Source organism: Arabidopsis thaliana, chromosome 3 (assembly GCF_000001735.4).
Source record: "Arabidopsis thaliana chromosome 3, partial sequence".
Classification (NCBI taxonomy): domain Eukaryota; kingdom Viridiplantae; phylum Streptophyta; class Magnoliopsida; order Brassicales; family Brassicaceae; genus Arabidopsis; species Arabidopsis thaliana.
The window spans coordinates 10,784,668-10,795,899 of NC_003074.8; the positions used below are offsets into that span (position 1 = coordinate 10,784,668).

The 11,232-nt window shown below is 37.7% G+C and overlaps 4 protein-coding genes across 5 annotated transcripts; 1 reads left to right on the forward strand and 3 right to left on the reverse strand.

The window, feature by feature from the left end:
- The first annotated feature begins 220 nt into the window (after nucleotides 1–220).
- On the forward strand, nucleotides 221–4,062 carry HMG (high mobility group). The gene is made up of 16 exons (NM_113794.4): nucleotides 221–340; nucleotides 627–812; nucleotides 889–994; nucleotides 1,085–1,221; nucleotides 1,300–1,383; nucleotides 1,465–1,559; nucleotides 1,647–1,755; nucleotides 1,891–1,977; nucleotides 2,076–2,168; nucleotides 2,248–2,445; nucleotides 2,533–2,678; nucleotides 2,769–2,916; nucleotides 2,997–3,104; nucleotides 3,186–3,368; nucleotides 3,527–3,605; nucleotides 3,704–4,062. The coding sequence occupies exons 1-16, from the start codon at nucleotides 287–289 to the stop codon at nucleotides 3,829–3,831; spliced, it is 1,941 nt and encodes a 646-aa protein (NP_189515.1). The 5' UTR covers nucleotides 221–286; the 3' UTR covers nucleotides 3,832–4,062.
- CYP81D11 (Cytochrome P450 superfamily protein) lies at nucleotides 4,031–5,886 on the reverse strand. The gene is made up of 3 exons (NM_113795.2): nucleotides 5,361–5,886; nucleotides 4,801–5,184; nucleotides 4,031–4,717 (listed from the first exon to the last, which is right to left on the reverse strand). The coding sequence occupies exons 1-3, from the start codon at nucleotides 5,883–5,885 to the stop codon at nucleotides 4,097–4,099; spliced, it is 1,530 nt and encodes a 509-aa protein (NP_189516.1). The 5' UTR covers nucleotide 5,886; the 3' UTR covers nucleotides 4,031–4,096.
- Nucleotides 5,887–6,831: 945 nt separating this feature from the next.
- AT3G28750 (uncharacterized protein) lies at nucleotides 6,832–8,179 on the reverse strand. The gene has a single exon (NM_113796.3). The coding sequence runs from the start codon at nucleotides 8,104–8,106 to the stop codon at nucleotides 7,105–7,107; it is 1,002 nt and encodes a 333-aa protein (NP_189517.1). The 5' UTR covers nucleotides 8,107–8,179; the 3' UTR covers nucleotides 6,832–7,104.
- An 86-nt stretch (nucleotides 8,180–8,265) lies between these two features.
- AT3G28760 (3-dehydroquinate synthase) lies at nucleotides 8,266–10,718 on the reverse strand (the record flags this gene model as incomplete). Of its 2 annotated transcripts, none has more annotated exons than NM_001035714.2 (10): nucleotides 8,266–8,586; nucleotides 8,664–8,745; nucleotides 8,828–8,995; nucleotides 9,078–9,167; nucleotides 9,266–9,406; nucleotides 9,485–9,553; nucleotides 9,629–9,727; nucleotides 9,810–9,976; nucleotides 10,060–10,371; nucleotides 10,559–10,637. In NM_001035714.2, the coding sequence occupies 10 exons, from the start codon at nucleotides 10,635–10,637 to the stop codon at nucleotides 8,459–8,461; spliced, it is 1,335 nt and encodes a 444-aa protein (NP_001030791.1). In that variant the 3' UTR covers nucleotides 8,266–8,458. The 2 variants fall into 2 exon arrangements, with proteins under 2 accessions (NP_001030791.1, NP_189518.2); NM_113797.4 differs by having other exon boundaries at nucleotides 8,288–8,586; nucleotides 10,060–10,305; nucleotides 10,559–10,718.
- Nucleotides 10,719–11,232: the final 514 nt, after the last annotated feature.

Genomic DNA, 11,232 nt, shown 5'->3' on the forward strand with positions numbered 1-11,232 from the left:
TTTATAAGAGGTTTCTTTTCCAAATGTGAAAAAATCCAAAACTCAAAACAACCTTCTGTTTTTACCGTTTTTTGATAAAGGTCTTTTTCCCAAATCTGCAAAACCAAAAACTCAAAAATTCAATTAAACCGGAAAATCTAATTTTCGAAAATTGGTTTTCTTCCCAAAATTAAACCGCCTGAGTGTCTATGTATAAAAGTTGATATCATAGTTTGGAAAAAAAAAAATCACTCTCTCTCTTTCGCTCTCGCTTTCTCGTCTCTCTCGTGTCTCTCAACAGAAAACCATGGCGGACGGCCACTCCTTCAATAATATCTCTCTCAGCGGTCGCGGTGGAAAGGTACCATCTTCTCTCTCTGTCTCCTTCTATCTCTCAAGATCTTTCAATTCCTTCAAAGTTTTCACCTTTTCCTCTTCCTTCGAAAACCCTAATCTCCTTTCTCTGTATCCCCTTTTGCTTCCGCCGCTCGATTCTTAAAGAACTCAATGAGTCAAATTTAGGGTTAAAAAAAAGATTGTCGCTTTCATTTTTCAGTTGTGTTGTTTTCTTGTTTACAATTGTTAAAGCTGCGGTAGTTTTTAGGGTTTTCTTAAGGCTAATTAGGGTTTCAATTTTGGTTTTTTAGAACCCGGGTTTACTTAAAATCAATTCTGGAGGAATTCAATGGAAGAAACAAGGTGGTGGAAAAGCTGTGGAAGTTGATAGATCTGATATTGTAAGTGTTAGTTGGACGAAAGTGACAAAGAGTAATCAATTGGGAGTCAAAACCAAAGATGGATTGTACTACAAGTTCGTTGGATTTCGAGATCAGGTTTGTGTGTGTATATCTTTTTTATTTGATTTGATATTGTAATGTTTGTGCTTGTTCTGATTCCTTTGTTTTGTAGGATGTTCCAAGTCTGTCTAGCTTTTTCCAAAGTTCTTATGGAAAAACACCGGATGAGAAGCAATTATCAGTTAGTGGTCGTAATTGGGGAGAGGTGGATTTACACGGTGAGAGTTCTTATAGCTTTTAGGCTTTACTTGTGGTTGTCTAGTTTCATTTGTGGATCTAAAGGGAGAATTTTTTGTTTCTTTGTGTAGGGAATACACTAACCTTTTTGGTTGGATCAAAACAAGCTTTTGAAGTATCTTTAGCTGATGTTTCACAGACTCAGCTTCAAGGGAAAAATGATGTTACTTTGGAGTTTCATGTTGATGATACTGCTGGTGCTAATGAGGTACTGGTTTCTTTTGATATGTAATCTCTAGGCTGTTATGTATGTACATTTACTGATTTATATTCTACGTGTTTACAGAAAGACTCGCTGATGGAGATTAGTTTTCATATTCCTAATTCCAACACTCAGTTTGTTGGTGATGAAAACCGTCCACCTTCTCAAGTGAGTTCCCAAACTATTTTCATTATATGTATGTGCCTCAAGTATATATTTTTTTCTGTTGATGCTAAAAGAATGTCTCAGGTTTTCAATGACACAATCGTTGCAATGGCTGATGTTAGTCCTGGAGTTGAGGATGCGGTCGTCACATTTGAGAGTATTGCAATCCTCACACCCAGGTAAAGAGTTGATTACTTAAACATTTGTTGCACTATTGTATGGCTTCATCTTGTCATGACTAAATGATTTGGTTGTTTCTATCACAGGGGTCGGTACAATGTGGAACTTCACCTTTCTTTCTTACGATTGCAAGGACAAGCTAATGACTTTAAAATCCAGTACAGTAGCGTTGTCCGTTTGTTCTTGCTTCCAAAGGTAATTCTTTTTTAAGCATATCTCAGGGCAGTTACCTATGTTAGCAGTCATCAGATTAAAGGGATTATCGTATTATGATCACTGAATCGTGTTCACATTAATTGAGTTCGTATTTTTTTTTATATGCCTGAGCAGTCAAACCAACCACACACGTTTGTTGTTATCTCTCTAGACCCACCAATCCGGAAAGGTCAGACAATGTACCCCCACATTGTTATGCAGGTAAACATTACTTACATTTTTCCTTCCATTTCAATTTTCTATGTATAATTTTCGTTTTTTTACTCTGATTTACATAACTGTTTTTGCATCTTCTCCAGTTTGAAACAGACACCGTTGTCGAAAGTGAACTGTCAATTAGTGATGAACTTATGAATACAAAGTTCAAGGACAAGCTGGAGCGATCATATAAGGTTTCTGTCTGGTCTGCACTTACATTATTGTTCCTGAATAAAAAAATTTATACATACGCTGAATTGTATGAATTTTCAGGGTCTCATTCATGAAGTATTCACCACCGTGTTGCGTTGGCTGTCTGGTGCAAAGATCACTAAACCTGGGAAGTTCCGCAGTTCCCAAGATGGGTTTGCAGTGAAATCGTCTCTCAAGGCAGAAGATGGGGTTCTTTATCCACTCGAGAAGGGATTTTTCTTCTTACCTAAACCTCCAACGCTTATACTTCACGATGAGGTAAATTATGGTTATTAAGGATTGGAGATTTTTTATAGGCTTTGAGATAGAGTTGGGTTTTCTAACCTGTTTTTTTTTCGTTTTTAGATTGACTATGTCGAGTTTGAAAGGCATGCTGCTGGTGGTGCTAACATGCATTACTTTGATCTTCTCATAAGACTGAAAACTGACCATGAACATCTGTTCCGTAACATTCAAAGAAATGAGTATCACAATCTCTATACCTTCATAAGGTTAGCGCGGATTATTTCATTGTCTCCGTCTATATTTACTGAGTGCATTTAAGATTTGTGGTGAATATTCCTTATGTTTTCTTGCTGCAGCTCTAAGGGTTTGAAGATTATGAACCTTGGAGGTGCGGGTACCGCAGACGGTGTTGCTGCTGTTCTTGGGGATAATGATGATGATGATGCTGTTGACCCTCATCTTACGCGTATCAGAAACCAAGCTGCTGATGAGAGTGATGAGGAGGCAAGTACTTTATGTCTGACCGAATTACTTCATATTCTAATGATCATGTGTTTGATAATCGAGACTTTTAATTTATGAAGGACGAAGACTTTGTTATGGGTGAGGATGATGATGGTGGTTCACCAACTGATGATTCTGGCGGGGACGACTCTGATGCTAGTGAAGGCGGTGTAGGAGAGATAAAAGAGGTAAACTTTTGTCGCATTCATTCGAACTCTTTCAGCAGCAGTATTTGTTTCTCATATCTTCCTGTCATTGACTTGTTATAGAAATCTATCAAGAAGGAACCTAAGAAAGAGGCTTCGTCATCGAAAGGATTGCCTCCTAAGAGGAAAACTGTAGCCGCAGACGAAGGCAGTAGTAAGAGGAAGAAGCCGAAGAAGAAGAAGGATCCCAACGCACCAAAAAGAGCAATGTCTGGTTTCATGTTCTTTTCCCAAATGGAAAGAGATGTGAGTTCTTCTCTCCTTTCTTTTACTTTTACCTCTATGATGTAGGCTAAGTTGCGAAATGGAGTATCCTCGGTCTATTACATACATGAGAGCAAACAATTAACAGACAAACTTAGCACATTCCTGATTATGTCATTTTCCATTTGTGAACTGAACAGAACATAAAGAAGGAACACCCAGGAATAGCATTTGGAGAGGTGGGAAAGGTGCTTGGAGATAAGTGGCGTCAAATGTCTGGTAAAAAATTTGAAGATCCTTTTCAAAAGTAAATACATTACTTGGTTTTACTTTATCATGTGAATGTGTTTTAATTCCCCAACCGTGTGTATGTATAGCTGATGATAAAGAGCCATATGAAGCCAAGGCTCAAGTCGACAAGCAGCGATACAAGGATGAGATCAGTGATTACAAGAACCCTCAGCCGATGAATGTGGACTCAGGAAACGATTCCGATAGTAACTAAACTTTGATTCTCCAACATTCTCTACTAGTATCTCATTTACCTACAATACTAAGTTATGGCATGTAGTAAACGTTGGACCTTTAGTTGTTTGGAGTTAACCAGATTTTTCTCTTTGACCTTAAAGATCTTGTGTTACTTCCTAGAAAAGAAGAGCCTGTCTTTACCTCAAAATATAGAGTACTCTGGTAAGGCCATAGCTAAGAAGCAACAAAACAGATCGTGTTTCTATCGAAATTGTTATACAAGAGGTTCTGTATGATGAAAGTTATGGACAAGAAGCATCTAAAACCTTATGGACAATGGGACGAGCTTTACACATAGCTTGCAACGATGTAGCTTTTCGCATTGTGGTTCCTTTTTCACTTTCTCTCATGTCTAGATACTTTTCTTCAACCCTCTCCCACTCAAAACATTGGACCAATGATCCAAGAGCCAAAGTCACTAGCCGTTGAGCTAGCCCTGAACCAGGGCAAGATCGTCGTCCAATCCCAAATGGCATCAACTTTTTATCCTCTCCTTTTTTCTCAAACCTCTCCGGCTTAAATTTTTCTGGCTCTTCCCATAACTTTGGATCTCTATGGATGGCCCATGCATTCACCAAGATGATTGTGCCGCGTGGAACGTCATAGCCATCAACTATACAATCTTCTGATGCTAAGTGGGGTAAAAGCATTGGAGCCACCGGATAAAGCCGTAAAGTCTCTGACACAATGTGCTGAAGGTAAGGAAGTTTCACAATGTCTTGTTCCTCTACTAACCGGTCTACACCGATTTGGTCGTCGATTTCGGTCTTTGCCTTTCGTAATACTTCTGGATGGTTCAACAAATTCGACATCGCCCATTCTAACGTTCCAGCTGATGTATCAGTCCCGGCAAGTATCATAACCTATCCAAATGCAAAATCAGTTAAATATACAACAACAAAAACATTAACGTAATGTTACTGATTTGGTCTCTCATTTTACTTACAAGTATGATTCCTTTGATGATCACATCCGTGTAGTAATCAGGCTGAGTTTCTTGTAGAGAAAGTAAATGATCGATCATTGTGTTACCTTTTACTTTCTCCACACGTTTCTCGTTAACTAGACTTTGCAAAAACTCATCAACACGACCTGCTAACTTCTTAACATGTTTCTCATAGTTCGTTACGTAACGAAGGATAGGGAAGTAGTCTGCTGCGTTCCCTGCGCCGCCGCTAACAACTACCTCGGCAATTAGCTGTCTCACGTGTTTAGCCTCGTTGTCGTTCTCTGTTCCATCACCGTAGAATCTTTTTCCGGCCACCATTCTAATGATGTTGTTGATAGTTAAACACATAAACAATGGTTTCATCTCCACTTTCACAAACCCCTGAAATTGCAATTGTTTAACCAAATGGTTAAATTTAAAGGTTCACATATTTTTATTGGTATCTAAAAATCTAGAGTAACTATGTTATACTTTGTAGCCCAACGTATTTTATAAAAAGTTTTACCAATCGAGACGACGAGACAGTGATTAAATATGTTAAAATCGTACGTACTTACATGTTGAGAGTTTTTCGCTAGACAAATTATGAGCCGTCGGATCTCATCTTGACGGATAGATACGAAGCTATTAAGCCTAAGAGACGAGAAGATCTCAATGGTGCCAATACGTCGAAGATTCCTCCAACTATCTCCATAAGCCGCACCAACCATGGTCGTAGAGTTGTACCCTATATGTTTCCCGACGAGAAACTCCGGCCGGTTAGCTAACACGACGTCGTTCTTAGTGAAACATTCTTCCGCGACGGCGTGAGAAGAAACAACAAAAACTAGACGAGAGCCGAGGCTGAGAGAGAAAATCTTGGCGTTGTTTAAAGATTCTGAGAGAGAGAGAAATCTACGGTGGAGTGGTAGCTTTAGAAGGTGGAGGTGTCCGATGATCGGAAATGGTCGACTCGGACTCGGCGGTAGGTTTAGTTTACGCGGCCGTGGTCCGAACAAGAGTTTGAGAGATAGGAAGATGAAGAAGAAGAAGAGAGAGAGAATTAGGTATATAGTTTCCATTATTGTCTTTGTTGATGACATTGATTAAAAACATGTGAGTTATAGCTGATTTTATAGTGCATTTGGAAGCAAGATAATATGAAAATAAGTTAGATCAGATTCGTATGTTAACGTTAGGATAATTGTTTTGGGCGAAATGAAAAATAAGAAGAGGATAAGAGTTTTCTGATGATGTCACTGCCTACTTAAACATTTAGAAACAACTAGAGATATCCATGTGACACGTGAACATTATGTGATTTACTTGTCGTCATTGCATATGTCATTGTTTTTTTTCTTTCTTTGTTTTGTTTGGTTTTAATTGAAAGTTATACAATATCCATTGCATCCCCCTTGAAACCAACAAACCTACTTTGAGAGATATGGAGTAAGAACATGAAATGATGTGTGGTATCAACTTTGGTAGACCTATTGACACTTCACTATATTTTTGGTTGATCGGTTCGCTTGGTAACACAAAACAATCCGAATTTTAGTAGAAAAGAGAAAAATATCCAATATCCTAACAATCCAACTTTGGTGGACCTATTGAGACTACTGTAGGACTAGTAAACTATTTTAGGTTAACAGTTATAACTTATACTAGGTTTTAACCCGCGGTTTACTACGGGCCATCGGTTTATTTTGTTCTTATACTAAATATTTGAATAAATTTGATATTTAAACTTATAAATATAAATTTTTAGTGATTAGTGAAGAATCGTAATATATGATTTGGATATTATTGATTATTGATTTCGTGATTGAATATAGTGTTTTTAGGGATGAAATGTGATCATGTTTTGATTTCAAAAACGACATAGATTCCTTATTTTTGTTGAACGGTTTAGATTGAAGGAAATTAATTTTATTGAACGGTTTAGATTGAATCGAATCATATAAAATTTAGGAGATTGTTAAGACCAAATTACCCTTAATGATTTTGAATAGCATAATACAAAATCCAAAATTGAAATCAAAACTGATGCCAAATTAGATAAAATTTTAATTTGTACTTCCCTTTTAATAATAAAGGGATGTTAAAGCGATTTAGTTCTTAATGAAAATACTAATGAGAGTGTAATTAAGAAAACATGCGATATTATATTAATGATGAGTTACAAATATAGTTTGTTTTTAAAATGGTTACAAATAGAGATTAATATCGCATGGCGTTTCCCTCCTTCATATAATAGTAAAAATAAAAATAAGAGATGAACTCATGGCTCCTTCATCTGTTGTATAAACTTGTGCCCTTTGTTCAATCTAAGTGCTTCTTGTGAGGGTTGCTCAATGGCCTGAATCCGCTTCCTCCACTGACATGCGCCTTACCCGCGGCATCGAAGTGACCTTTTCCAAAGTACTTCATGATTCCATCATAATATCCACTGCCGGTTTCACCTCCGACTTTAGCTTCAACTTGAGCTCTAACCTTAGCCTTACCCGCGGCATGGACCTGACCTCCGACTTTAACTTCACCTTGAACTCCAACCTTACCTTTGGGTTTAGTTATTGGTCCGTACTCCAAGAATTTTTCACTCTGAACTCCAACCTTAGCTTTAGCTCCGATTTCGAATCCGGCTCCAACTTGGCCATGAGCTCCAACAAATTTACCCGCATATCCGAGACCTTGTTTAGCTATACCTCCAATGAAACCAACGGGGTAAGTGGGGAAACCAATACTCTTTCCAGCAGAGAATTTCGTGCTGCACTGAGAGATCACCTTCACGTAAGACCTAATGGCACTCTTCAACTTCATCACACATTTTTCAATCTCAGCACTCTCACTAGCGCTTATCTTAGCATTAGCATCGAACTTATACTTGGCCGAGACCGTAGACATCATCTCCAAAAGGTTGACAAACCTTTCAGCCATCACGGTGTAGCTTTTGCCCAACTTAACAGCGAGGTCTCCTTCAACTCCAATGTGTGCTTGTGCAATAACCATCGCCTTGGTCATCAAAGTGAATTTGACATGAACGACGTGAAACACATCTCTGGAGGCAGAAAACTTAACGCCCCCAAGAAAGTCGATGTAGCTCTTGCAGATGGAGAACAAAGACTTGAACGCAATGGTTTTTGGTGCGAACTGAACCTTCTTCTCGACGAAGCTAGAGACTTCAAGGTAAGGGAAAGCTTGAACTTTGGACAAAGTAGATGGACACAAGGTCTTTTGTAATTTCTTGTGGGTAGGTGGGTGAGCCAAGACGGACCCGATGGCTAGAACTAAGGCTAAAGAGAACAACAGAGAAATCCTTGCCATGGTTGTATTGATGGCAAGGTTAAAAAAAAAAGAACTTGAAATATAAAACTAGAAAGGAAAATGAAGGAAGTGCGTCTTTGGATTGAGGCCTTTGAAGGGTATATATACATTTTCAACTATCCTAATAATAGTTACAAGAACAGACAATACCACACAATACAGAGAGATTCATGGCTGTTCACTTAATTTTTTTTCCTGGTCAATCTATTTTGTTGAATGATAAAAAGAAATAATGTGCCAACAAGTCATAACCTATCTAGCTAGTCTTATAAATAGAATACATGTCATAACCTATTTTATTTGATAGACACATTTTATTTGATATGTTTCAATGTTACCCGAAAGTTTTTGATCAGTTCTCGACAATGAATTCCTGAATCTCTATACCGGTATGGCGTGCACCGCCCTGTAATCTGATCAAAACTTGATCCCCGGGTTTCAGCGAGGTCACGGGAACAGCGGTTCGTCCTGATGAGTTTACTGCAAAAAGAAACTATTAGATGTTAACTAATAACTAGTAGCAAACTGCAATGAGGGTGAGACTCAAGACCAAGAACCTTGATGAGGAGTGACTAATGCAACTGTTTCTGCGTTCTGCAAGATGATACTATACACTGTTTCCTCCTCCTTTGTGCTAAGCTGGAAAAGATGAAGCTGTTAACTCAAATTGAATCCTAATTAACAGTTTGCTAGAGTGTAGTAAAGAATGTGATTTATGAACCTTAGCCTCCACAACAATAAGTGGACGCTTCTCTATTTTCACTCGCCCAACGACTGCTGTCCGCTGTTTTCCTTTCTGATCAACAACAATTACCTCTCTTCCCGTCCTTAACTCCGAGAGGTAACACGTCTTTCCACCTGGTACAGCGACATAAGCGTGCACCGGCCCCTGTACATTGAGATTTTTAGTGAATGATATCTATAAAAGGAATAGATCCAGCAAGTGAAAAATGAAAGAAAAAAAAACGCACAGCGTTAACTCTAAATGGTCTGCTTTCAATGTAATTAGACTCCAAGCATTCTGAGTGAACCAAGAAGAGTCCTCTAGCAAAAGATCCAACCTTGTAAGAAGAGTAAAGATTGATACTTCAATGCTTATAAGAATAGTAAAAATTAGTACTTTATGTTGGAGAAAGAGTGTATATACAGGCAAACATACAAGAAGACCTTCACCGGGTCTCATTAGGCTACAAAGATCAACACAGACTCGGTCTCCCATACCGACCATTTGAACCCGAGTTATAGTAGCTTCCGTTAAGCTTAATGTATCACTTTCTTCGTTTCTCTTGTCAAAGTATTCCTAATAGTTTTTCAAAACAGTAACTATAAGAGACCATGTTTTTAAACAAAATGAAAGGACGCTTGTGGAGATAGTAACCTTTAGATCAAGAACAGCTTTAACATCCTCGGATTTAAGAATGATTCCACCGAGACCATGCTCTAAAGCCTAGAGAGCCAAGCATAACACTAAGAATAAACATCTCTTGAAAACTAAAATTCAACATCAGAAACTAAACACAACCTCTAGGAATAGTTTAGCCTCTGAGGGAGTATTTGAAACTGCAAATACTGTTTTCTCACTTCCTTGAAGAGCCGCCACTAGATTTTCCGCTGGGATTGACTGCGAAACGAAACTTCAAGTGTTACTAAATAGTCCACACAGTGAGTTCAAGTTCAAGGCTTCAAGCTCAGAAAGTTATTACCTTCCAGTCTAAGAAATCAAGAACAATATTCTCTATCTGCTCGTTTTCGATATTCAAACTCCGAAGCTCCTCGGGTGTTGAAACCTCAAAGACCGAAGCTACAACGTTCCCCGTACCATCAATAACTTTCTTCTCTTCAATAAACAATGTATCCATCAATGCAATAGCTGCAAAAAAATCCATTGAGCATACTGTAAAACTAAGAACATAGATATATAAAAACACGTCAAATGGAGGGCTGCATTGTTACATGACCACTCATTGGATAGTTTTCGATTATCCGATGAGAATATAAATGTGTTCCAGCCTCGTTCCACCGCAACGGTCATGACTTCTTTGCACATAGTCCATATCCAAACCTTCTTTGCTTTGCCAAGATTCATAGGCAAAGTTGAAGCAGACATTTTCACAACAATTCTCTGAGAAAACGTTCTTTTACTAAATCTTATCTTCTGATGAGAGCTCCACAATAGTAATCTATCAAGTTCTAATCTTTCTGCAGTATCAACATAGCTGAAGTGAGAACAAAGCACAATGAAGAAACTTGAAAGCTCAAATTTTTCTGCAATATATCCAAAACCCAAATGAAATTAAACCTTTGATTACTAAAATTTTATGTAAAGAAGACAAGAATTAGTATCATAAGCTTTAGAGAAACCCAGATTTCGAAAGCAAACACATGAACAACAATGTCATTGTGAATTTGGGTAAACTAGTTTTGCTTCAATGGTGAGAAACATCAGACTAACCTTTTCTCAGAGAGAAAGAACAATGGAATTGGTTTGAGGATTTGATGTAAGAAACAGAGGAGACCAAAGGCAAAGCCATAAATCTTTTCCATGAATCTTCTTCTTTGCTTCTTTTGTGCCCTGTGTCTGTTGTGTTGGATCATTCGGGTTTGGGCCAAAAAATGGTCGGGTCTCTCGGTTTACTTAAAATTGATCAAAAACAGCCTTAGCCGGATCCGGTTCAGTTCCATTTCAATATCATTCTAAACGCTGAAGATTAGACTAACATCCTTGTTGTATCTCATCTATAAGTATACATTTTATTATGTTTTTTGAGAAAATTTTGTTTTATAAGATTGCATAGTCTATCGTCTAATTGCACTTCACAAAATTTATACACGAAATTATAGTTTTTTCATGACACTTAAAAGAATGTGACTTCGTCTTCATCCATAATAGTGTTATTGTGATTTCAGACCACTTTTTGGCCAAATGTTTCTTGTTATTTGAAAAGTTAATTTTGTGATGCAACGTCAACATCTTCTTCTCAAAAAATTAGTATATTTTAAATAGGGTTTTTCGAAAAAAAAAAAATTTTGAGTTGTTTTGTTTTGCAACTATACCCTCCAACTCAAGAGAATGCAAGTCAATACCGTGAACTTTAAAGTAACCCGCTAAATAACCTTCCTATATTT